At 40.0% G+C, this 26,468-nt stretch overlaps 1 protein-coding gene across 1 annotated transcript in view; it reads left to right on the forward strand.

Annotated features, from left to right (window-relative positions):
• The window catches only part of Impg1 (interphotoreceptor matrix proteoglycan 1), a 112,653-nt gene that overhangs the window by 27,298 nt on the left and 58,887 nt on the right, over positions 1–26,468 (forward strand). The window contains exons 7-11 of the mRNA XM_055602500.1: positions 4,332–4,390; positions 7,649–7,669; positions 8,972–9,219; positions 10,554–10,630; positions 12,193–12,271. Coding sequence (XP_055458475.1) covers positions 4,332–4,390; positions 7,649–7,669; positions 8,972–9,219; positions 10,554–10,630; positions 12,193–12,271 — 484 coding nt within the window. The remainder of the gene's footprint in view (positions 1–4,331; positions 4,391–7,648; positions 7,670–8,971; positions 9,220–10,553; positions 10,631–12,192; positions 12,272–26,468) is intronic.

The raw sequence follows: 26,468 nt of genomic DNA on the forward strand, positions 1-26,468 counted from the left end.
ACTCTTAGCCAAACTAACTAAAATGCAGGAAGAGAATATCAAAATTAACAAAATCAGAAATGAAAAGGGGGACATAACAACAGACACTAAGGAAATCCAAAGAATCATTAAGTCTTATTTCAAAGCCTGTACTCTACAAAATTAGAAATTCTAAGTAAAATGAACAATTTTTTTAATAGATAGCACTTACCAAAGTTAAATTAAAATCAGGTAAACAATTTAAATAGTCCTATAAACCCTAAGGAAATAGAAGCTGTCATTAAATTCTCACAGACAAAAGAGTCCAGGGCCAGATGGTTTTAGCACAGAATTCTATCAAATTCTCAAAGAAGCGCTCAAATTATTCCACAAAATAGAAACAGAAGGGAAATTGCCAAATTCGTTTTATGAGGACACAATCACCCTGGTACCTAAATCACACAAAAACTCAACAAAGAAAGAGAATTTTGACTTTCCCACTGCTGAGCGTTAGGTGGAGGCAACTCAGAGACAGAGGTGCCCAACCTCTGCCAAGCACACTTCTCAGCCTCTCCCACAGCCTTTGTTCCATGCACCGAGCCCTTCAGTGTCTCCACCATTCCTGCCGCCATGACCAAGAATAAAGGAAAAGGATGTTTGACAAAATGAGAATGAATCTGAACAAGAGCTGGTGCTCGGGAAGGATGGGCAAGAATATGCTCTGGTAATCAGAGTGTCGGGGGACGGATGATTAGAAGCAATGAGTTTCCATGGTGTAAAGAGGCTATGCCAGCCACATCAGAGGGAAACTGAGAAAAAAAGATTTAGATAAATACATCAGATATCATATTGGTGGAATTCCAAGAATGCCAGGATAATAAAGACAACATCATTTTCAAATACAAGGCAGATGAAGGTAGAAGCCTCAAAGCATATGGTGAGCTTCCAGGACATGCTAAAATCAATGAAACACTTGGTTCTGGAGATGAAGGAATTCAGTTCCCCTTCCAGTAAGTAAATGAGTGTTTTAAATTAAGAGAGAGAGAGAATTTCAGACAAATTTCCCTTGTGAGCACTGATGAAAAAATACTCGATAAAGTACTAGCAAACCAAATCCAAGAACACATCAAATACATCATCCACCATGATCAAGTAGGCTTCATCTCAGGAATGCAGGGATGGTTCAATATACAAAAATCCATCAATGTATCCACTATATAAACAAACTGAATGCAAAAAATACACATGATCATCTTATTAGATGCTAAAAAAAAAAAAAGCCTTTGACACAATCCAACATCCTTTCATATTAAAAGTCTTAGAGACATCAGGGATACAAGGTACATAGCTAAACATGATAAAGGCAATATTCAGCAAGCCAATAGCCAACATCAAATTAAATGGATAGAAACTTAAATGAATCCCACTGAAATCAGGGACAAAACAAGGCTACCCACTCTCTCTTTAACTATTCAGTATAGTACTTGAAGTCCTAGCCAGAGCAATAAGATAAAAGAGATCAAGGAGATACAAATTGGAAAGGAAAAAGTCAAAGTATTGCTATTTGCATATGATATGACAGTATATGTAAGTGACCCCAAAATTCTACAAGAGAACTCCTACAGCTGATAAACACCTTCATCTGACTACAAACTTAATTTTTAATTTTTAATTTTTTTCTTCCCCCCTTTCTACAAGCAATGTACAGGCTGAGAAAGAAATTAGGAAAACAACACCCTTCACAATAGCCACAAATAATATAAATTATCTTGGTGTAACTCAAGGAAAAGACCAGTATGACAAAAAACTCCAGTCTGTAAAGAAATTGAAGAAGATGTCAAAAGATGGAAAGATCTCCCATACTCATGGATCAGTAGGATTAACATGGTAAAAATGGCCATCTGCAGATTCAATGCAGTTTCCACCAAAATTCTAACACATGTCTTTACAGACCTTGAAAGAGCAATTTACAACTTCATATGGAAAAATAAAAAAAAAAAACAGGATAGTTAAAACAATCCTGTAAAATAAATTATCTTCAGGAGGTATCCCCATCCCTGATTTCAAGCTGTACTACACTGGAATGGTAATAAAAACTGCATTTTATTGGCCTAAAAACAGACAGATTGATCAATGGAATCAAACTGAAGACCTATAAGTACACCCACACACCTATGGACACTTGATTTTTGACAAGAAGGCAAAACTATACAACAGAAAACAGAAAGTATCTTTGACAAATGGTGCTGGTCTAACTGGATATCTGCAGGTAGAAGAATTCAAATAGATTCATATCAATAACCCTGCACAAAACTCAAGTCTAAGTGAATCAAAGACCCTCAACATAAAACCAAATACACTAAATCTAATAGAAGAGAAAGTGGGGAATAGCCTTAAACACATTGGTACAGGAGACCACTTCCTAAACAGAACAACAATAGCTTGGGCATTAAGATCAACAATTAATAAATGGAACCTCATGAAAAGCTTTTGCAAGGCAAAGGATCCTGTTAATAGGACAAACTGGCAACCTACAGAATGGGGAAAGATCTTCACCAACCCCCCATCCGACACAGGGCTAATAGCCAAAATACATAAAAGAATTCAATAAATAAGATAGGAACAAACCAAATAACATAATCAAAAATGGGGTACAGAGCTAAACAGAAAATTCTCAACAGAGGAATCTCTAATGGTCAAGAAGCGCTTGAAGAAATGTTCAACATCCGTAGTCATTAGGGAAATGCACATCTAAAGGACACTTAAGATTCCATCATACTCTGATCAAAATAGCTAAAATCAAAAACTCAATGCTGGAGAGGATGTGGAGCAAGAGGAACAGTCTATTGCTGGTAAAAGTGCAAACATATACAAACACTTTGGAAATCAATTTGTCATGTTCTCAGAAAATTCAGAACAGTTCTATCTCAAGGCCAAGCTATACCACTCCTAGGCATATACACTTGCTCAACTATGTTCACAGCAGCTTCATCTGGAATACCCTGACTCTGAAAACTACCTAGATTTCCCTCAATTGTAGAATGGATAAAGAAAACGTGGTACATTTACTCATTGGAATGCCACTCAACTATTAAAAACAAGGACATCATAAAATTTACAGGCAAATGGATGGAACTAGAAAATATCATCCTCAGTGAGGTAACCTGGACCCAGAAACACACATGCTATGTGCTCACTTATAAGTGGATATTAGCCATTAAGTACAGAATAATCATACTACAATCTATGGACCCAAAGAACCTAAGTAACAAGGAGGGCCCAAGGGAAGGGATGTTTGAATCTCACTCAGAGGAGGAAATAAAACACACATTGAAGTGGATGGAAGAAGGGAACTGGGTGGAAGATGGGGTGGGAAGGAGGATGGGGTAGTAATGAGATGTGGAGAGAGTTGCAGAAGAGGATCAGGAGAGAACAGAAATAAGTGGTGAGCATCTCCAAGACAGGAGGAGGTTCCCAGGAGTCTATGGAGTTGCCCCTAGCTGAGATTCATAGCATTGGGAGATATGGAGCCTGAAATGGCCACCTCCTGTAGCCAGTCAGGACTCCTGGTAGAGGAAAAGGGACACCAACCCAAAGAGCATGCATGGGCTGCACTTAGGTCCCCGGCGCATGTGTAGCAGCTGCAGCTTCTTCTCTATGTTTGTCCCCTAGCAATTGGAGTGGGGGCTGTCTCTGAGTCTGCTGCCTGCCTTTCCCCTAGCTAGACTCCCTTGTCTGGCCTTAGTGGGTGAGGATGCACTTAGTCCTGATGGGATTTGATGGATTTGATGTTCCAGGGTGAGTTGGTACCCATGGGAGGCTTCACTTTTCTGAGGAGAAAGAGAGAAAGTGGGGGGCCAGGGGTATGAGAGTAAGACTGAAAGAAGAGAAGGGGGGGGCTCCAATCAGAATGTAAAGTGAATAAATCAATTAATGAACCAAAAAATACCTCATTGTTGTGTTCTCAAAATCCTCTAATTCGATTCAGAAAACAGCACTAGCTAATTATTAACTATATAGAAAAAAAAAAAACTGTGTATTACTCTATGTATATGAAAATGCTAGTTAGAAAGGTTCCGGCCAAAAACCATCTTTATATTTTATGTGAAATCACTTTTTAAAGCATCTCAGAAGTATTCACGTACGGCTTTAAAGCTAAAAGCAAAGTGCTCTCTAGGCTTCATGAGTGTCTGTGGATGGAGGCAGTACGATGTGTCATGCTGTTTCAGCGTTCTGTTTCAACTGTTCCTTCACTGACTCAGCAAAAGTGTCTAGAGGTTTTGTTTGTTTGTTTGTTTGTTTGTTTGTTTGTTTGTTGAGATATCGATCCGTCTGACCAAAGAATATTTCATAACATTTCTTTCTCTCTGCAGTTGCAAAAGGTATTTAAGAAACTTCCAGGATTCAGAGAAATCCAGGTGGTAGGATTTAGGTGAGTAAAACTCAGACTGTTCCGAACTTTCAGTTTAAAACAACAAATTTAAATGTCACTTCTTCTCTGGCTTTCATTAAAAGCAATGTCCGGAGTATTAGAAGGTCCCCTTTCCCTCAGTTGTTTAACTCAGTCTGGTCCAACGGAGTGAGCACTTTCAAGATAATGGGCCCTAATTAGAAGAGGAAACCCTGCTGGCTCGGGGACCCCACAGGACCCGCCATGCCGCTCAAAGAGCAGAAATAGCGCCCTCTACTGAGCATCTGTCAGTCATCCTTGGCAATGTCATTAGCAAATCTCTGGAAGACACCTCAATAAAGATAGATCAAAAAACAGGAGCAATTAATTGCCTTGGTACTGGGTTCCTCATGTTCTCTCCAAGACTAAATCTCATCCCTGATGACATCCTGTTAGCCAAGAGAAATAAGGGGATTTAATTTTTTAAAAAAAATTGCTCTTATCAACGGAGAGATTGGAGGAATGGAGTACACAGGGGCAAAAGCAAGTCTTCACAAAACTCACACACAGACAAATCACATTATGCACTGTATGGACTAAAGCAAGGCTGTGTTACTCAAAAAGTAGGGACTGGAAATTTTAAATGGCGGAGTAATGCTACGCCAAGGCTGGGTGGGATGTCACTCCAGCAGAAGCAGGTCTGGAGCCGTTGTCCTCACAGCACTCTGATACAGGCTCACAGGTTTAAACAGGGATCCTTGCTTGGTTATTTTTAAGTTCAAACATCTTCAGGCAGGACCGTTAAACGGTACGGTGCTGCAGAGTACACAGCGGCCCTGTGAGAAGCAGGATAAACTTGCCTGCCTGCAGGTCTTGTCAAAGTCTTCCTGCCTCCTTCACCACCTGGCCTTGGAGCGGGAGGACACCGTGGTAAGAGCAGCTTATGCCTGGAGAGAAGAGCATACGAGCCTTGACCAGCTGTGTCTCACAGGCCTCTCTGATTTGGATCGCTCCAGAGGAGAAAAATATTGGAAAGGGAGAGTGATAAAAGATGAAAGTCCTAATATTTACCAAAGCAAACTCGCTTTGCTCTGTGTCAAGGAGCCGCTCTGCAGTATTCGAATCGAAGTCAGACAGATGAGAAGATAATCAAAGGTGATAGGCACTGTTTTGCATAGGTGGCGAGGTCTTCTGAATAAAGTACTACAGTCAAAGAACAAATTTTTAATCTACAGCTTCAGGAAATGATGGAAAAACTTCTCCTGTGAGTGATTAAACTCATGTTTTTGCCTCCCATCCGCAAATGAAAATCTAATTGTTAAAAAAAAAAGACTTCAGAGGAAAAAACTCACAATGTTAGGCAATGAAATTTCCAAGGTAAAAATTTTAAAGAGGCATGCCTGGAAATTGAATCTTTCCCATGAGCTTGGCCCTGTAAGGATTTATTCCTATTTCTGCAAAATATGCTTATAAAAATAAGTTTGGTCACATTTTGCCAATGATTTTCCTTTGGTCGTGAGGACTTCAGTCCACTGGAAAGCATGTGAGGCCCTGAATTCAATAAACGATGTGCCTTTGTGCAGAACAAAGTATTTGACCATTAACACCAAGGCTGGAGATATTGTGGAATAAACTTGCCGTGAAAGAGACTACTCTTGTTACGGGTCCAGATGACCACAGGCTCAGCCCCTGTCAGTCACATACATTGCCTTTCATTAGTCTCATCTGTAGAAAATCGTGTTATAACTTCACAAATATCTTGGTATGAACAGTCTCATCTGATTCTCTGGAAAGTAGTTAGGACTCCATGATTAATACAATTTTACTTTGGTATGTTTAATGGGGAGATTCTTAAACATGGTCAAAATCACTAATGCGCAGGGTTAAGAATCATAAAGCAATGACTCTAAAGGTTAGTAAAAGAATTCCCAAAACAATCGACCATGAAGCTTAAAAGGAACAACCCAAACATTTTTTTAAATATAGTACAGAGTCCATGATCTCAACCTGTGAGAAACTAATACACTATGTCTTGTATTTGTGGTCTGTAATTAATGTTAAATGTTATCTTATATTGACATTTAAATCTTAATAAATTCCATGTAATCAGTTAAAGAAAAAAGTGTATTAACTTTTTTAGTTAAAGCAGTGCTTTGAGTATTGCTCCATTTCTTAGGGCAAGTGTGGGAAACTATTGCTCATTGTAGTGGCAGAGTGTATTTCTTCAGCCTGTTGCATAAACGTCCATAGCATCTTTATCTTTAATAGTCAAAGCATGAAAACAAGCTAACCACCCAGCAACAGAACAATAGACAATTCTAGAATGTTCTCAGTAGAGACACTTATCTTGACAAAGAAATAACACTCTTGACATATGTGACAACAGGAATGTATCTCAAAATAACTGTGCTGAGTGAAAGAATTGACAAGAGTGCATTATATTCTATTTATATTAAATTCCAGAAAACACAAACTCATCTACAGTGACAGAAAGCATAGCAGTAGTTTCTTGGAGACAGGAAAGCAGAGTGTGAAAGGGTAAGATCACCAAGAGGCAAGATAAACCTTTCACACTGATGACTATGATCCATTAGTTCTTCTTTAAGTTTTTATTTGCTTATACAAGCATATGTCAACAAAACAATTTTTAATTGACAAGAATAAGGTTTTGGCCCAGGAAGCATGGTCGTTCTTCTTGGTTTCATGGGTTACAAACTACAACACACGTAAACTGGGTACATACCACCCACTATGTAAAAAAGTGTTGTTTTTCTTGCAAGATTTCATCATGAATGGAACCAATCCCTCAACTGATTAAAGTAATTCAAAGAGAAATTGGCAAAACACTGGTTCTAGGGGTCAGTCTTAGAGACATTACCTCTATGGATGAATAAACCCCTTAATGATATTCACGAGGGAAAGAATCTGTTTACAAAATACTTTTAAAATCATCACGGCAATTGCTACCCAAATATAAGATGAATAACATATATTTTCAGCCTCTTTGAGGAAAGCAAGTATAGAAAGAAGACCATAAATGCGCAGACATCTTTGAACTAAGGCGCAAACCCTGGTCAGAAACTGTGTGTTATGCTGTCTGCATCCTGAGTCTCATGATTCTTAGAGGTGCTTTCCAAATTTCTGACGGCAATTTGGATGTTTCTCCAAACACTCTCTGGACAAACATGTGGGACAACGCAAAAACGTTTTTGTATATAAAATTATCCACTGACAGATTCAATAAATCTCACCAAAATTCTTTCTCCTTTGCATGTTTTCATGGTATGTGGTGAAATGAAGACCAAAGAAAGAAGAAGATGGGTAATTTTTATTATATTTATGGTTTGAAATATATAGTATGCTTCCCTCTGCTAATATATAATCTGGGTTTTTAAATAATTTTCACATGTAATGTCTTGAATAAACCAATGATTTTTAGTAGTTTATTTAAATGGATTAATTATCATTTAATGATTTTTTTAATTCTATTCAAATCGCCATGTGATATTAACCGGGAAACATTAGCATGACCACCTGAAAAGCTTTCTATAAAACACTGAAGCTCTTATTAGCAAAAACTTTTTTAAAAGTGAGACTATAGATGTACTATGTAAGCAGCATGATTTAACTCTTTCTTGTAAGTTTGCAGTGGTAGTTTGGCTGCAAACTCATGAGGGCAACCAAATGAAGTCTGGAATGAAGGAGAGAAATTAATTTGTTCCTCAGCTCCAAGGTCAGGTTGAGGTGGGAAAGGACCCACTATACCTGGAAGAGCTCAGTAATGAGAATCTGGCTTTCGCTCCTGCAACTGAGTGCTGAAATAATGAACTGTAGTCTCTGACTGATTATATGGTCTGAAGAACTGCCAAGAATACACATTATCAGTTCCCGGGGCCTTTAAAAACGTTTCTGCTTCCCTCTGTGTAGATTTATGGCATGAAACAAATGGTAACACTTGATTCTCAAGGACAGAGCTGTAAAGAGTCTTGTTTAGGGTTTGCATGCTGAAAGAGATTGCATTAATAAATATATTGTGGATACAGTTAATCATGTACTGCTTTCTTTCCCTTTTTCTCACATATTTTGCTATTTTATTTCCTTGTTCTATTTCATTTAAAATTTTTTAATTTAAAAAAAAATTACTTTGTTGAAAAGAATGGAAGAAAAAAGGCCTTAACGAACTGAAGTTCTACTTGGTTATGACAAACATAGCCTGTTGAACCACTTCTACACCCTGCATGCTTGTTCAAAGACCTTAAAGGAGGTGTCTTGTAGGGCCAGTTCAGCTCTCTACCTGATTGGCACTGGATGACTTTTAAGACTACCAAAAACATTGATCAATTAACAATGAATAATTAAAAATTTTAAATATAAATATGTATGGATGAGTTCACAGTCCCTCTTCAAACTAGACTTAATCCCCAGACTGACATTCTACTTTTAAAAACATCATTTGACAATATTTTTCCGTATGCTAAATTTCTGGAAAATAATGAAATGTACTAAGTTGGATATTCCATAAGAGCTTATCAGAATAGAGGATAAAGCATCCTGAAACTTATAGTAACACTGAAGCTCTCTAGTCTTTGGCTTTGGATAGAACATGTCCTCTGTTCTCCACAGCTCAAGCTCCACAGAAATACAACTTATGGCCATCTTTAAGAGAGACCGTGCAGAAGCAAAAAGCCCTGATAGTGATCGCCTGTCTTTCGATTCCAACAAAATTGAAAGTGAAAGAATGCATCCTCCTGGAACCATAGAAGACAAGCAACCAGAAACCTACCTCACAGCTATGGACCTCAAAAAACTCATCATACAAGCACTAGATGGAGACCGTTCCTTGAATGTGGGGACAGTTCAGTTCAGTGATGGTCAGTTGGGGATGCTGGAGTTCTGAGCCTACCCTATTCTTACAGAGAGGCTTTAAAGTATGATTATATGATAGGTTGTCATTTTATCTTGGGCCCTGTAAAGTCATCATTACTGCAGCAGGCACATCATACGTGGTACTCTCCTCACACCCTCGTGCATTTCATTTGATCAGCCTTTGGTGATAGGCAAAAATAAGTCTAAGAGAATCCAACGGATTGCCTACAAATAAAACCCACCCCAGAGAGGAGAATTATGAACCACTGATACAATCTGTATAAGTCAACCTTCAATGGGATCCAAACAAGTAAACAAGATAATCTGATGTGCTGGGGACCTTTAGAAGATGCTGTGAGGGGAACCAGGAGCCTGGAACCTGCAGGCACAGCAGATAGTATAATAGATAGACAATGGAAATGCCATTTCAACATGAGATGGCAAGAAAACTGTCGTTCTCTGGCAGTTCGGTTACCTGATTTAGATCAGCAAATAATTATTTCTGGAAATTTGGAAGGAGGTTATAGAGCCTCTAAAGCAAAAAGGGAACAACTTCAGACTCATCTCTGAGATCATCTGTTACTCTGGGTTTGTGTCTTTGTTGAGCTTTCTGGGGTGTTCTGAGAACCAGCATGTAGGATGGATTTGGCCTCCTATGGGTACTCCTATATTACAGTCTTGATACCAACCATTTCTTCCATTGCTAGCTAAGCCATATTTCTATCTCCACTGGCCTAGTCAACCAACCTCATTTCTTGAACCATAGCTGTAGACTAAGACTGGGCACCATAAAAAAATCCCTAAACTGCTATTCTTTTGTAATTGTTCTTATTATTTAATTGACACATAATAATTATGCACATTCATGGGATATAATGTTATTATTGGATACATGCGCATATCACATAATGATCAAAGCAATATAATTATTATATTTATCACTTTATTCTTTATCATTTTTGTTGAGAGCATTCAAAACTCATCTTCTAGCAATTGTGAAACAGACAATACAGTATCATTAACTATAATCACCCAACTGAGCAATATAATTCTAGTACTTATTACTTCAATCTATTTACACTGATGGCTGTACCCATTAACAATCTCTCCAACCATTCCACCCTGTTCTTAGCAATTCCCATCACATAAGCATGCAAGATGCAACCCTGTATTTGTCCTTCTGTGTATCACTTAGATTAATGACCATTAGTCTGTAATTCCAATTTCTCAATAATTTGTAGTACTAGTCTTTAAGAATTCATTGTAACCACATTTTGGAACCTTAACTATTCCAAAATAAGAAGTATCTTAGCCTTGTGATTTTTTTTTTTCACTCCAGAAGTTGCTGGGACATTGTCAGTCTCCAAACCTGTCACCCAATCAGGACTGCCCATTCCCCTTGCTGATGTCATTGAGGTAAGTTTCTTTTCCTTCTATTTAAAATCCTCCAAACAAAACAGTAAGTTCTATAGACTGAGCAGAAAAAAAATACTCTTTGTAAAGTTAAATATAAGTATTTTATGTTTTTAGGTCTGTAATTAGGAACCTACTTTTAATAACTGTGTTAGCAAAAATTAATTCAAATTGCATTTCAAATATTCGAAAATTCAGTTTCCTTGGATTTAGTTAAATATCTGCTCCATTTTGAGTCAGGTTGTGCTCTGTGTTTAATAAAACACATTTTTTTTAATTTTTTATTAATTACACTTTATTCATTTTGTATCCCCCCATAAGCCCCTCCCTCCTCCCCTCCCGATCCCACCCTCCCTCCCCTTTCTGCATGCATGTCACTCCCCAAGTCCACTGATAGGGGAGGTTCTCCTCTTCTTTCTGATCTTAGTCTATCAGTTCTCATCAAAAGTGGCTGCATTGTCCTCTACTGTGGCCTGGTAAGGCTGCTCCCCCCTCAGGGGGAAGTGATCAACGAGCAGGCCAATCAGATTATGTCAGAGGCAGTCCCTCTTCCCATTACTATGTAAACCACTTGGACACTGAACTGCCATGGGCTACACCTGTGCAGGGGTTCCAGGTCATCTCCACAAATAGTCCTTGGTTGGAGTATGAGTCTCTGGGAAGTTCCCTGTGTTCAAATTATCTTGTTCTGTTGCTCTCCTTGAAAGCCAGAAGAAAACAGGAAACAACCTTGAAACCTGCCACAGAGGGCCTCTGAAAGCTTCTGCAATAAAACACATTTTAAATTTAATTTTATACATTCATCCATTTATGAGAGCAAGAGAAAACATAGGCACGGCACCTCATACATGTGGAGGTCAGGGCACGATTTGCAGTTGTTTCTTTCTTTCCACTATGTGGGTTCCAGGAACTGCACTCAGACCACCAGGCTTGGTGGCCAGTGCCTTTTCCTGCTGATGAAACAGGCTAGTGCTTTATCCATCCAGGTAAAACACATTTTTATTAACTAAGATTAATAAGTAAAGCAAAATAAAATACTTAACTTTGATTTTCAGAAATACCCTTATAAATTTATTTTTAATTCTTAAGAGCTTACTTAAATTTTTTATTTATGGAAGGTGGTAAATTAAAATTAATGTCTTAGAGACTAAAAGGAATCAATGCAGTAGTGATTTTTTGTATTTAACAATTTCAGTGTTCCAAGTTTTCACTGGTGTGTACATAAATAGAAATTCTGAATAACCTCCATGTCCTCTTGAAATGAAAAAAATATATAAATGAAAACATGACTGACACAATTCAAAGTATTTCAGTCATTAGTTAGTCCTTTCCAGCAAGACCAGTCAGCCAAGAAACAAGAGATCAGGCAATAAATCAATTGTCAGGTCAGGCCGCGTTGTCCTTTCAGGACATAGTTTCTGGCTCCTCCCCCATAGAAAAGTCATGCTAACAGCAAATTTCTTTCCCTAAATTTAACGAACAGGATTAAGAACATAAATATAACCCTTCGAGTGCACAGCGGAACATTCGTTCTCAACCTCTGTCTTTCTAAATTCACTCTTCAGGATACTACTCCAAGTCCAGAACTTCCTTTCAGTGAACCTTGGTTTGAGACAGTGGACAGAGATGGACCTGCCCTGCCAGGTAGGTTTCTTCCCATACAGTCAATGTTTGATGCTGACGTTCTCTGAGGACCCATCGATGTTCTTCCTCGAGCCCCTGACTTGAGGTCTTCTCTGTGCTGGAAAGAGTTGTCTTATCAGAATCACCAACAAAAGAGAATCCACCGTATAATAGGTTGGGAAACATGATCCCCTCCAACCCAACATTCCTCCCCTCAACTCAATCCCTCACCCATCCCTTGGGGAATCCTGCCAGCCTTTCCTGGGTGTGGTAAGAGACACTGAAGCCAAAGCTGAGCTAAGGAATCTCTTCTAGGGTTGGAAACTAGGTCCATTAGGAAAGTGGAGGTCATGAGGCCCAAATCCATGCATCAGGGGTATGGTTACAAAGGGTTGAACCAACTTTTACTTTGGAATATCATTCCTGCATGTCACTAACAGGCTGTCTTTTAAGTGTTTTCTTATGTTTTGGTTTTTTGTTAAGTTTGGTTTTTTGTTTTTGTTTTTGTTTTTTTGAGACAAAATTTCCCTATGTAACTCAGACTGGCCCAATCTTTCTGCCTCTGTTTCCTGAAGGCTAGGATTTCAGACAAGAGCTACCTCATCTGCTCATGAGAGCTTTTTAGTATGAATTGCACATAAGGAAATCACTAAACACTCAAGTCCTCTTGATTGACACTTTTTCCTTCCTTTATATTTATTTTTAATTTTTACCATTTTTGTTTTATTAGAGACAAGTTCTTACGATATAGCCTCAGCCAGCAATCTGTAGAGAGGCTGGCCTCCCACATGTGACAGTCCCTCTTTCCACTCTATAGATTGTCTGCTGGAAATATCTCTTAGGAAACATGAGTCTGGGGGACCCGAGGTTGATTAGCTAACAGTGCAGTTCTAAAAGTGAATGCCTCCGGAGCTGTGCTATGGCTGGGTTTTCTCAGGTTTTTGTTGCTGTTTCAGTTGTTACTCCTTATGAAATATTTCCTTGGTTCTATTTTCCTCATAAATTGTATGCAACAGCTAGGTAAGTAATCATAGAGCATGATTTCCTGGAATACATAAATGTCATGATAGCAGAGCTTGCTGTACAAATTAAACTTAGTTTATATGATGACTGGCCAGGAAGTGTTCGTTTCGTAGCAGTTATCTGTTATAGAACTAAAGTTAATGGCTGAAAATAGCCACTTATTTTCTGTAAACCTGACATTGGGGCAGTGGTTGGTGAGGACAGCTCTGCTCTACGTGTTGCAGCTGGCAGAGTTCATCCAGTATTGAAGATCCATTTTAAGTGTGACTTGTGCACATTGCTGGAAAAATCAGTGCTTAGGCAGAGCTGTTGGCCAGAGGCCTCATTCTCCTGCCTGGGTGTCTCTCTGTGAGGATGCTTGGCCTTCCTCACTGTTGTGTAGCCATGTTGACAAGGCAGCATTCAACCACTTATGGGGCCAGGAACAGCATCATTTTTCTCCTTCTGATGTCTACACAGCTAAGGGGAATCAAGCAGTAAAAAAACAAAAAACAAACAAACAAAAAAAAAAACAAAAAACATAGGCCTTAACTGTCAATAGAAGAAATATTGAGGAATGTTGGGCCTTTTACAATCAACCACAGTGGACATCAGCCACAGCTTTGGCCTTAAAATCATCTGAGAGACGGTTGTATATAACAAAACATACCCTTTAGTGAAATGGCTAGTGCTGTCCCTGGATTCTCTTCTTCCACTATTAGATCAGGAACTCTTGTAAAATTGTCATTTCGGGTAGACAAATAAAAATTATGATGTATCTACGACAAATGCATTATTGCGCTTTCAGATTGCTTAACTGTGCCCATACGAGAATACACCATAGAACACTAAAGCTGAAAAGAATTCCAGAGCTAATCCAGTTAAGCCTCTGTGCTTCAACAGTGAGAAAAGCAAAGCTGGAGACAGGAAATGGTCCACACGAGGTCAGGATGAGGACCGTCATTCAAGTTTTCTCCAGGTTGCGCCGTGTGTGTCTGCCTTGAGTAGACTTATCCTTAAAGAAAAGAGGGGTGATCTTCAGTTTGATCAGGAGCTCAGAAAAACACACACACACACTGGTTGCACTAGCTTGCCAAACTGATTTCAATCTCTAAAAACCCACCAAAGGCTGGATACAGCAGCTCACATGTGTAATCCCAGCACTCCTGTGTCAGAGTCAAGGTAGAGCCAAGAGAATCACACTGAGGCTCACAAGCCATCTAGTGGGGAATGTGCGGAGAGGTAGGAAGGAAAGAAGCCCTGCCTCAGCAGGGTGGAAGGAATGGCCTCGGATTAACTCCCAGACTTTGTCTCCTGACCTCCACACTCTGGTGCACACAGACCTGCGCTTACACAAACACAGCATGCACACGGGAAAAATAATAGTTCTTGAAACATATTTATTCATCATCCTACGATTTCATACCACACACGCGCACGTTATCTTAATCACATAGATGCCAAGTGCCTTCTACTCCCATGAACATTTTTCAACATATCTTCCTCTACCTTCATGTCCTCCACATTTTTTTATGTAATGTACTGATTACAATTAGCGCTAACTGCTAAAATGTTGACTGACTCTGCTGGCTTAATCCTGTGCAGGTCTTGTATAGGTAACCCTAGCTACAGTGAGTCCATTATCTCAAGGGTCAAGTCATGTCCACAAGCCAGGATTTCCCAGCACTCCTCTCCACTGTCTTTCTCTTCCTTTCTTTCTGAGCCTTGGAGGTGGGGCTGATACAGATGTCCCATTCAGGGCTGAGCACACAAGAGCCACTCATTCTCAGCACGTTGACCAGTTATGAATCCCTGCACTAACCACTGCCCACTCAAAAAGAAGCTTCTCTGGCTAACACTGAGAGCAACACACACTATGAGTTTAAACATAAAGATTTAGAAGGCAATTTCACCTCATGGCCATCTAGCAAAACAACAGGTTCACTGGGGCGTGGAGTCTTCCCAGTCATGAGACGCTGATCTAGGTATAGTTCCGGGCGTGAAATCCTTCCCAGGGAACAGGCCTCATCTCCGATCAGAAAGGGTTTCATTACCCACATGGTCACCATGCCACTTTTGTAACAGTAGACATATTGTTCCAGGGAAAGGTCAGTGTTATGGCACGCCATGGAGGAGACCGCTAGTGTTTTTCCTCCCTTGACAGTCTGCATAGCAACTCTTGGAGCTATGTAAACTAGTCACAGGGAGAGGGTTTTCTGGTTAGTTGAGGTTGATTGCTCTCTGTCACATATCAAAACAAAGAATGTCTTCAGCAGTTGGGTCTTATCTTCTAGTAATAGTGGACAGAAATAGCAAATAGCAAAAGTCTGTATGTTTTCTTGGATGCCTCTGAAGCCTCTCTCCCCATCAGAGTGGTATCTTTTGCCTGCAGTGAAATGTCTATTTAATAATCCATGTATTTTGGCTTGGCCCATATTCTATTGTTTTCTTGGTATTTAGTTCTTGAGTTCTTGGCACATTGTAGATACTAACCGTCTGTCACATAAACAGCTGGAAAATTTTTTGTTCCATTCTGTAGGCTGTCTCTTTGCTTGATTGACAGTTACCTTTGTTGTTCAAAAGCTTTTTTAATTTTATGAGATCCCGTTTGCTGGTTATTGGTCTTTTTGTTGTTGGTGGTTTGAACAATCAGAGTCCCATTCAGAAAGTCCTTGCCTGTGTCTATCCCTAGAACTGTGTTTCGTACTTTCTCCTATAACTGATCCAGAGTTTTGTGTCTTATGTTGATTCATTTGGAGTTGGATTTTATGTAGGGCAAGAAATGGGTATTTCATTCCTCTAACTGTAGATATTCAGTTTTTCTAGAACCATTTGTTGAAGATTCTCTCTTTTCATTAATGCTTATTTTGGCAACTTTGTCAATTATCAGGTGGACTATAACTGTATGGCCTTGTGCCTGGATCCTCTAGTCTATTCCATTGATTAATGTGTCTGTGCCAAAATAAGCTGTTTTTATTACCTTGGCTCTTTATTATAATTTGAAATCAGGGATGGTAACAGTACTATTTTTGCTTTGGGTTGCTTTGGCTGTATGGGAGCAAGAACTCTTAATCACTGAGCCATCTCTCAGGCATATTTTTAAAATTGTGTTTGTTTTAAGATGAGTGTGTGTGTGTGTGTGTGTGTGTGTGTGTGTGTGTGTGTGTGTGCATGTGCCTGTGCTTAAAGAGTTGGATCCTTCTGGAGCTAGAGTTACAGTATTTGTGAACCACCCAGCATGGGTCCTGGGGATTGAACGTGTGTCCTCTATAGGAGCCGCACTTGCTCTTAACCACTGAAACATTCCTCCAGTGGAAGATTATTACTGCTGCAATATCACTGGTTCTTACAGACATGTTTAACTTAGGTTATATGTTTCTAGAAATTTATCTATTTTCTTTAGATTTTCCAGTTACATGTAATATATGTTTTCAGAGTAAGAGTTAAGGATTTTATGAAATCCATTAGTATCTATATTAATATTCTTTTCTCATCTCTAATTTTATTTATCTATGTCTTCTCTCTTTATTTTGGTTAGTATGTGTCAATTGTGTTTATCTTTTTAAATAGCTAACTTGTGCTTCGTTGATTCTAAAATAAATATTTTTCAAAAATTATCTTTTAAACATGTATGCCCTAAAATTATAAGCATTTTTTTTTATTTCACTATTCTGCACAAATTTTTGTAAATACTCAAGGCTTCTGAGTCTCTATTGGGAAATTAGCTAGGCATCACAGGTTTTACCCAAAACCACATGTTACAAAACCAAACACAACTCCAAGGGTCATGGATGACTTTCTAACTCATGAGCTGATTTGTTTCCATCTTTATTTTTGTTTGACATTTTTGGCATGTGGCTCTCCTAGACCACACCTGTCTTGAAGCTCCTTGCATTTATTCTTCTGTTCTGTGACTACTCCTTTTTGATCTCTTATATGTGGGCTTGCTTTATATTCTTTTGTGTGTTTGTTTAAAATTCTGCTTCATTTTTTAAAAAAAAGACCTTGTGACTGAAAAGCATGTTGAATACAATAAGGTCTTATTTTAAAGAGTCAAAAGCAAAAGCTGTTGAGGTGGTAACGTATTGAAACTAAGTGTACACTGTGGGTGTGTTACACACCACTAAGTATTCGTGTTTAAATGCTTGATTTGGTGTCGATTTTATATTGAGCTTCATCTCAGTAACATTTTAAAGAAGTCGGATGTCTTTGCAGACAAAAATCATATTAAAATGAAAATCATGTTTGTCTAAAATGCTGCTCAGCTGCTAGAGTGCTTGTCTAGCATACACAAAGCCCTAGGTTTGATATCCAGCCCATAATATAACTGGGAGCTACAGAGGGACCTTAGGCCAGTCTGGATGTATGAGGCTCTATCTCAAACAAAGGGGAAAGAATGGACATCATACAGTTCTATAAATTTGTTTGAGGTGGTTTGTGGATTTGGCACCAAGCTTCTGAGCAAGCTGTACCAGAGGAAAAACATAATCCATCACGTAGTTTAGCTCTGCACGCTTACAGCATGGAAACTGTCTTCTCCTGTGAGTCCTCATCAAGGAGACAGTCTGGACCTGATGAACCATGTCCTGTTTTCATCAACCTCCCCAGCATGTAAAACCAGCCTCAGGTGTTCTCCTCGTGGCCTGGGCAGGGTGTCTGAAATGAATGCCCGAGCCTACTTCATTATGACAGTTTGGAGGGAAAGGTTCCGACAATCTTCTTAATTTAATGACTGATTTCAGAAGAATTAGAGGAGTGTACCGCCTGACTTTCAGTCAATGATCTGTAAGTGAAAATTATATCTCATAACTAAGCTTTTGATTAAGATTCAGCAAGAAAAGTTAGATTTGAGCCAAGTGTGCAAATATCCTATGCTGCCAATTAAGGACAGATCTACTTGCATTCATCACCAGACAAGCTGGGAATAGGAATTATAACACTTAAGGACAAATGAAAATCCTAACTAGGAACTTAAACTGGGAGGAGGGGAGAGCAATGCCCAGCCTGCTTATTCATGGAAATAACACAGAAAAAGAAAAAAAAAAACATAAAAATGAGAATGCTGTGAACAGAACCAAGACTCCCATTCTGCATAAAACAATCATGTCTACCAAGCTGCTCAAAGCAAAATTGCTGGTTGAGAAACAGCGATTCTGTCTCCAGTTCTGGTCTTACCATGACCGTGCCATCCACTGTTGTGCTTTTGCCCCTTTCTGCCCATGACATCCCATTCTTCGAGATGACCTGGAGTCCGTACTATAAGTTTCAGTTAACTCACCCTTCCTCTCTCTGCGGCTGTTCCCTGAAAGGCATATATAGAAATCATCTCTTCTCTGGCTCCTCAACAAAAAGTCACATCTATGTCCTTCTGACATTTACCATCCAGTGTTGAAATGACTGCCCTGTGTGTCTGGGATCTGTCTCAGGCTGAGTTCCTAGAGTGAAAGGACGTGCTCTTGTTCCTTTTAAATAGACTCCTATGCAAAGCACTGTCTGGTCCATGACTGTGGCTTTATGACTCTTTGTCATCCCTGTCCTCATTGGACCTGTCACCATTATGCTCAGTCACCCCCTGGAGCACAGTCCTTCTCTGTGTCCATCTGCCAGCAGGTGCACAGGCCTTCTCGAATACTGAACAACACTCCTTCCTGGTTAATGCTTTACCTCAGGAGTGTTGGAGAATGTTAATGAGCTCCATCTCCTGTGATTTAACACCAGTGCTGATTAATATGAATGGAAAGCATGAAATGAATGAAGCTTGCAAAAGCCCCTCTCCCGGTCAAAAAATATTCACATATCCTAATTCTCCATGAGGAGAGCTAGACAGGATGTTGTTTAACTTGCTCTTCTTTAAAATGAAAGGATAAGAGGGATATTTTTTTGGGGGGCGGGGAGGAATCCATAAGAAGACTCAGCTGAACTTCTTAGGCCATGGAGGCCAATAATTTTTGCTTTTCTGCATCAGAGAGCACGGTTTTCTCAAATGAGTAGACTATAGCAAACTGTATGGAGCTGGTGCTGAAACTCAGTGGTAGCATGAACACTTAGCATGCACAGGGCCACAGGCATGATCCAACACATAAATAAATAAGCAAACCTTATTCATAGAGGTCTGTGAGAGAAGTGCCATCTGATGAAGGAAAGGGCGGCCATTGAGCACAGGTGTGCAAATTACACTCCAGCCCCAGATACAATCTCTACAGTGCCCGGAAGATGAGAAGGAAATTGAAGTTCTAACTCCCACAGGAAACTTTCAGATTTGACCTAGATGTGGGTGAAATAATAGTATCCTTGGAGAGATCAGTGCAAAACGTAATGGCCTGTCTCAAATTTGGCATTTCCCGTGAAAATTCTTATTCCAACTCTCTGCCCTCTGCTGACCCTCTCTGACCCTGCTCTCCCAGCACTTGTACCCTCATCGTGAAAGTCAGTGACCTAGGTTTCCCTGGACATCTCTCCCCATTTATGTAAGAAGTTTCTGTGGGTAGGTTTGTCTTCTCTGTGGGTGGCTGAAAGGGAAGAAGGAAGCCACCCGAAGTAGGCCAATGACTCTGACTCAACTAGTTAACCACGGCCTCTGCAAAAGACTTCCACTGGTCAAACTACCTTGGCCATCCCTTGCTGCCCCACAATTCCAATCCTGGATTCTCTGAGATTCTGCTTATGACCACTCCTAATTTATTTTCCAAGTTGTGGCCCATTTTTCCTCCAGAGTTGTGTCTGTTTAATCTCCTTCCAACCTTTTTGCTGAACAGAGACCACATTTCAAGGATAAAATTCTGCTGCTTCCTCAAGGACAAGGGCTGTTACAGGCCACTTTCTTAGGCCATTCTCATCCCTCCACGCTGACTGTCCTTCATGATAACCATTCACACTCACATTCAGATGATTCTACACATCAAACAGCTTGCAGGAATTCTTGGATGCTTCATCTCTCATGGATGCTATCCTTTCTCCTTCTTCCTTTGTGTGGGCCACTCTGTTTCTCCCCCTACTCTGGTTAGGAGACTGGTCCATCACAGGTGAATCCCAGAGGCTCTGTAGGCCACAGGTGGAAAAAGCAGAACAAAAGAGATCTTTATGACTTATCTTAATGAATAGCAGCTATCTGGGATGCTGTGTTCATTCATTTCTTCATTCAAATACTGGAAAGCACTGATATGAAAGAGTTAACAAAGCAGATGCAACCCATAGCTCACAGTTTAGTTCCCTCACAACAGACCTTGAGATAAGAATCCCATTGTAAGTTGTAGAGAGGCTCACTGGAAACTTGGTAGGTGGGTGTGGAAGCAAATCAGAGAATGAAAGGAACCAGGTCAGAAAGTTATCCTGGATCATTGAAACTAATCAGCGGGATGCTCATAAAACATAACAGTCTCAACAACAACTATATATATATATATATATATATATATATATATATATATATATATATGCACAAAAAGGGAATTATAAAAGTTTTGCTAGAGGCAGGCTTGGAAGTATATGCCTGTAATGCTGGCACACTGAAGGCTGACACAGGAGGATGGCCAGTTCCAGGCTAGTCTGAATTACATAGTGAGACACTGTCTCAAAAAGAAAATAAAAATGATGATACCAAGAGGCACACAATTTACAAATAATAAAATCCATTGTATATTTTATTATCAACCTAGGGAAACAATGCTTAAACTCAGGTTAAACAGCAGAAAGTCATAGATAAAACTGCAGGAGTAGTGGACAGTGTTTGAGGCAGTAGGAACTAACTAGCAGAAGGAGGGAGGAAACATGTGTTCTATTTAAATGAGAAAGGATACCTGGGTGAGCCAGAGGAGTCAGGAAGAATTTGTGGGACAGTGAAGAAGCTCTGGAAACACAGAGCCTTCAGAGCCCTGTCCAGAGTCATCAAAGGGTTCTAAGCAAAGGGCTAGCACATCACAGTTGCATTTACATACCTCATGGCTGTGTGTGAGGAACTAGCCAGGGATGGGCAAATGCAGACCATCTATTGAAAAAGTCCTCACATCATCCAGGGTGGAAATCTTGGTACCTAGGACTTGCATAGAAGGCAGGAGAGAAAAGTGAGTTGATTTGAGTGGTATTTGTATCCCCATAAAACCATCATGGGAATTCTGAGCCTTGAATGGACTCCGAAAAGCAGGGTAGCTGAATGTATTCCTGTATCTAAGCTCATGAATGGAAAACAGTGACATATAACAGCAGCTACTGCTTAACTCCGGCAAACCACTATTACCCTTGCATCCATATAGCACCTTCCCATTGCCTTGTCAGAGTCATGTGCCTATTGAACCAGCCTTTTGGTTCCATGTTTTTAATAATGTCATTTTTATTGCTCAGTGTTGTTGGCGGAAGTTTACATTGTTTGGGTTTGGGCTGTGAGGACAGGGTCTCACTGTGAGGTTCAAGCTCACCTCTCTGCTCTCTTGACTGCACTTCCTGAGTGCTGGAATTATAGGTATGCACATCCATGCCAGCGTACTGGTTCACATTTACATGAAGAGAAAGATTGATAAATAGCCCTTCTGAGTAACACTTTTGATTGATTTAACCTTTACTTGACAAAGATGGAAGAGAAGTCATTAATTTCAAGAAGCAGAAAGAGTCCTGGAGACCAGATTTCTTCTTATAGCCCTTACAGTCCTATTAGAACACTACTGTAAATCTATAGAGCTGTAGGACTGCCTCTATTCTAAGAATAATACCCTGATTTAGTCATCGTGCTCAAAAGTTATGGGGAGCTTGTCTTTGTCATTTTCATTTCAATTTTGAGTGTTGATCATCTTTATAACTTTTAGTTTAGCATCTGCAGTCTAGGGCCCTGCCAACACATAGCATCTCTCCTCACACTAGACAAGATGCATGGCCACCTTACCAAGCTCTCCACACATGAGGCAGGAGACATGTGCCACCTCATTATGCTCTCCACACACTAAGCCAGTGCTCATATTCTCCCTTGCTAAGCTCTGCAGCTTCCATTTCCTTTCCTGTCTGAAGATACTGGAACAATTAGAACAGCCCTGCTGAGATGATCCTGGGGTCACTCCTCACAAGGGGAGTGCCTGCATAACCTCTTCTATGCATGCATCTATGCACAGCAGAAACTAAGCCATTATGACAATTTCAGCAGAACTCTTACCTTAAAACATGTTCACTCAACTACTTCATGCTGAAAATTTGGGAAGAATTGGGGGGGGCGGGGGGGAGAAGAATTTTAAGGAAGAAAAATTTACCCTAATGCTTAAGGAAGAAAGACTGGAACAACGTTGCATGTGGGAAATAAATATTGTAGGAAGTATGTCACTGTTGCTATAGCCTGAACAGTCGCAGCGAACCAAAATTTATACTTGGAAGATTAAATCTCTGTGGTGACAGTTTGGAAGTAGACTGGGAGTGTTGTACCCTCTCTTCTGAGTGGCAACACGACCATTGCCTTCTTGAGCTCTCAGTAGCTATGACGTAGGAGACCTGTATAAGATGGGCCTAAGGATGAGGGCAAGGGGCTCACAGGGTCCACCCTTCCTCAAAGACACACAAGCAGTTAATGGATGCTAGAGGGAGAGGCTTGTTCCTCCGGGAGAATATAGAAGTGGTTAACAGTTGCAGAGGTGAGATGGACTGTTTCTTTTTCCACGCCCATGCTCCTGCAAATAACCCTTCTTGAACTCATTGGATCAACAAGCTAGACTCGAGTGCCTTCTCTGGAATAAGTCAATGTTTGTCCGTGTCACTAGGAAAGGTTCATACAAACAGGAGTAATCAGGTTATGAAGGCAGCATCTCTCTCCTCCCTTCCTCCTCTCTCTCTCTCTCTCTCTCTCTCTCTCAAACTCTCTCCCTCCCTCCTTTCCTCCCTCCTTCCGTCTCTCCCTCCCTCTTTCTCCTCTTTCCTTCCTCTCTCCCTCCCTCCCCCTCTCTCTTGTTCTCTCTCTCCTTCCCCCTCCTCCCTCCCACTTCCTTTCCCTGCCTGCCTCAATGCTTCTTTCTGCAAATTAGGACTTATTTTTTTTTTTTTGGACACTGATTGCACTTCACAGCGCCATTAGACAATGATGTTGTAAGAAAATGTTGCATTGCCAAGTAGTCAGGTATACTGCCAGGCCATCTATCAAAGATGCAGTCACATCTGTAGCGTAGATTATACTGTTGCATGTCTGAAATGTTGGCAAGTTTCAGATTTGGACACTAATTAAAACGTCATACAGGAGAGCTCGTCATTACAACAACGCCAGAGTCTTCGCCTAACCAACGGGCACAGGGAAAGGTTGAAGGGAAGACTGTTCACAGCGGACACAGTGCATTTCCTACCTACTGCCTTTATTGGAGGCTGACATACAGGAAATAATGAACAACGTAAGATTTTTATCCACAAAACGTAACGACAATGTAAAGGACTTCACAAAAGCTGAGCCTGTCTTAGGTGAGAGGAGAGGAAAGGCAGTGAAAGGGTGAGACAAAAGGGGGGGGGGGGGGAGATGCACAGAAGTGATCTGGAAATGGGGATGACTTTTCTGATAAGAGAGAGGGGCCTCCAGGTAGAACCAGACTCAAGAGCAAAGATGCAAAACAGTGTGAGAGCCCTGAAGAAGAATACAGAAAGTCATGGGAGGAAGAATTCAGATAGAGCATGACCTTAAAAGGCAGAACGTGGAGTTTGCTTTGGATTTTCAGCAAGTATAAAACAGTACCAGAGGGGCTTAGGAAAGCTTAGATGGCCACCATGTGGTGGGTGACTAAGAGAGAGCCGAGGAGCTTGTCCTGCGCCTGCCCTGAAACTGTAACACAGGTAAGGGTGGAAGCATGGGCAGGAAAGATGTAAACACATTTTATTTTAAAATGAGCTCAAATAAACTAAAGACACTCTTGAGTACTAGTGAATGGAAAAAGGTGAGTCCAAGCATCTGGTCACCCATATGAAATGTAAGACAACAAATTTCTTCCCACCCTGGAGGTGAAACTAAATGGAACATGATGAATAAATTCTCTGACAGGCTGGAATTTTAGGTAGGAGTTCCATTTGCTGCCCTCTCATGGCTGAATTTCCTTTTTCTCTAAAGAGAACAGTCTCCCTTCTATTATTCAACCAAGTAAATGGAAAGGAATCTTTTTTCCTTAAAGCCTACAGATTTAAATTCTAATCTCATCTTCACAGAAACATCTAGAATATTTGCTCAAATATCTGCCTATTCTGCTGTGACCTAATCAAATAGTATATGAAATTCAGCAGCATGCTGTATCTTGAATGAGCTGAATATAGCCAGTAAGACTCAAAAGTTGGCTTGTACATCACAACAACTAAAAAAAAAAAAAAATGTAATGCCTGGACTAACACAAACAAAATCAGGTAATAATGCAACAATTCATCTAATGAAAGGAAAAACTGGATTTGCCTTATGCAACACCCTCGGTCATAGATGATCTTTTATAGTTACAGCTAGTCAGCACTCGCTGGATTGGAAAAAATTCCTCCTTTGATAAGAGAAAGCAGGAAATACATCCTCATCAGTGGGGAAGACTAGATAGAAAGTTGTTTCAGAGGAAAGCCAAGACACAAAAGCAGTGCTTCATGGGTAGCTCTCTGTTCCCCGTCTGTCAGTTCTAATGTGACTGCCATTGTACGTGCATAGCTACAAAGACTAGTGCCCCGTGTCTCTTAGCTTGATCTGCATAAAACATATCATACAGATTAGATGAAAAACCAAGTATTTCTCTTTTACCATTTTTTTTTCTGGGTGTGAAATACCACACATGTGCTTAAAATAAATTTAAGACCAAAGCTGGCCAGGCTTCTGTGAGGCCATAGGAAATGGAAGTTACCTAGGGGTCTGTTATAAAGAATCACATAAAGACATGTACAATATGGTTGACTTTAATCAAAGATGTAATGAGAGAAAATGTCCTAGAGTGGGAAGAACAAGAGCATTACAATCAGGTTGGGGGATACGGACAAAAATCCCACAGATGGTTTCCTCTATATTTGAAGTTTTAAGAAGAAAAAACTCATTTTTATAAGTGAGTACAGAATACAACTCAGTGGTCAGTGGTCAGTTATAGAAAGAATGTACACGAGGCAACTGAGTGACCTCCTGGATATGCCATGTACTTCTGCCCAAAGCCATGGGTCATGAACCCACCTGGCTTTCAAAATGTGGATGTCAGGAAAATGGGATCTTTGTCTTTAAATGGATCTCACTAATCTTAAAGAGAATTTAACACGCAGTGACCACAGAGTCAAGCCAATGCTAAGAGGAAATGAAATTTCATCGGCCTTCCTTTTCTCACTTGTTATACATGGGCTAGAAAAGAAGCAGCTGCCCGTTGCTAGCTGGCAAGTCCCCTGATTGCCAGGTTGGTCAGAATCCGCTGTACATTCATTGGCTTTATCCTCTTTGAAATGTTAAAAACAAGTCCCAATCCACAGGACTTTAATGAAATGCCTAGTAGATATCAGCCCAAGTCCCAAAACTCACAAACCTCATTCATAGAATAAGAACAAATGAGAGGGAAAAAAATGAGAGCATCTATAAAGAGAAAAACAAATACCGTTATTTATATCTACAGGATGATTTGTTTGGAATAAGCATGGTTTGAAAGTGGGGCAAGTTTTAATAAGAATTACACATATATTTAAGTTACAAAACATGATTCTTTTTTAATTTTATTATTATTATTATTATTATTATTATTATTATTATTACTATTTGCAATTTATTTACTTTGTAGCCTGGCTGTAGCCCCCTCCCTCATCTCCTCCCAGTCCCACTCCCCCTTTCTTTTCCTCCTATACCTCTCCCCTAGTCCACTGATAAGAGTGGTCCTCCTCCCTTACTATCTGACCCTAGCCTATCAGGTCCCATCACAAAACATGATAATTAACATACGTATACCTAGTCACCAGATTATTATAAGCAAGCTAATCAACATTTCACTTCTTACTGAGTTAGCCTTTGTGTGCATGTGTAATAAGCAGGCAAAATCTGTGCACACTGGAGTTTAAGAAAATCCAACTCTTTAGCTTCTCAGATAGATCATTCTGCACAATGGTGCATTTCCCACTGATGGGGGTGGGGCTTTCTGTGAAAGCTTTCAAGGTTTGCAGGGTTGTATATTTGCCACATTTTTATATGATTTTTTTGTAAGTTTCCTCAATTTTTCAAAGCTGGGGTAACTCAAAATCTTGCACTAATTTTTCTTGAGTCATCAATAAACACCTAATTGCC

This window comes from Psammomys obesus, unplaced genomic scaffold (genome assembly GCF_907164565.1).
Source record: "Psammomys obesus unplaced genomic scaffold, mPsaObe1.curated_primary_1811, whole genome shotgun sequence".
NCBI lineage: Eukaryota > Metazoa > Chordata > Mammalia > Rodentia > Muridae > Psammomys > Psammomys obesus.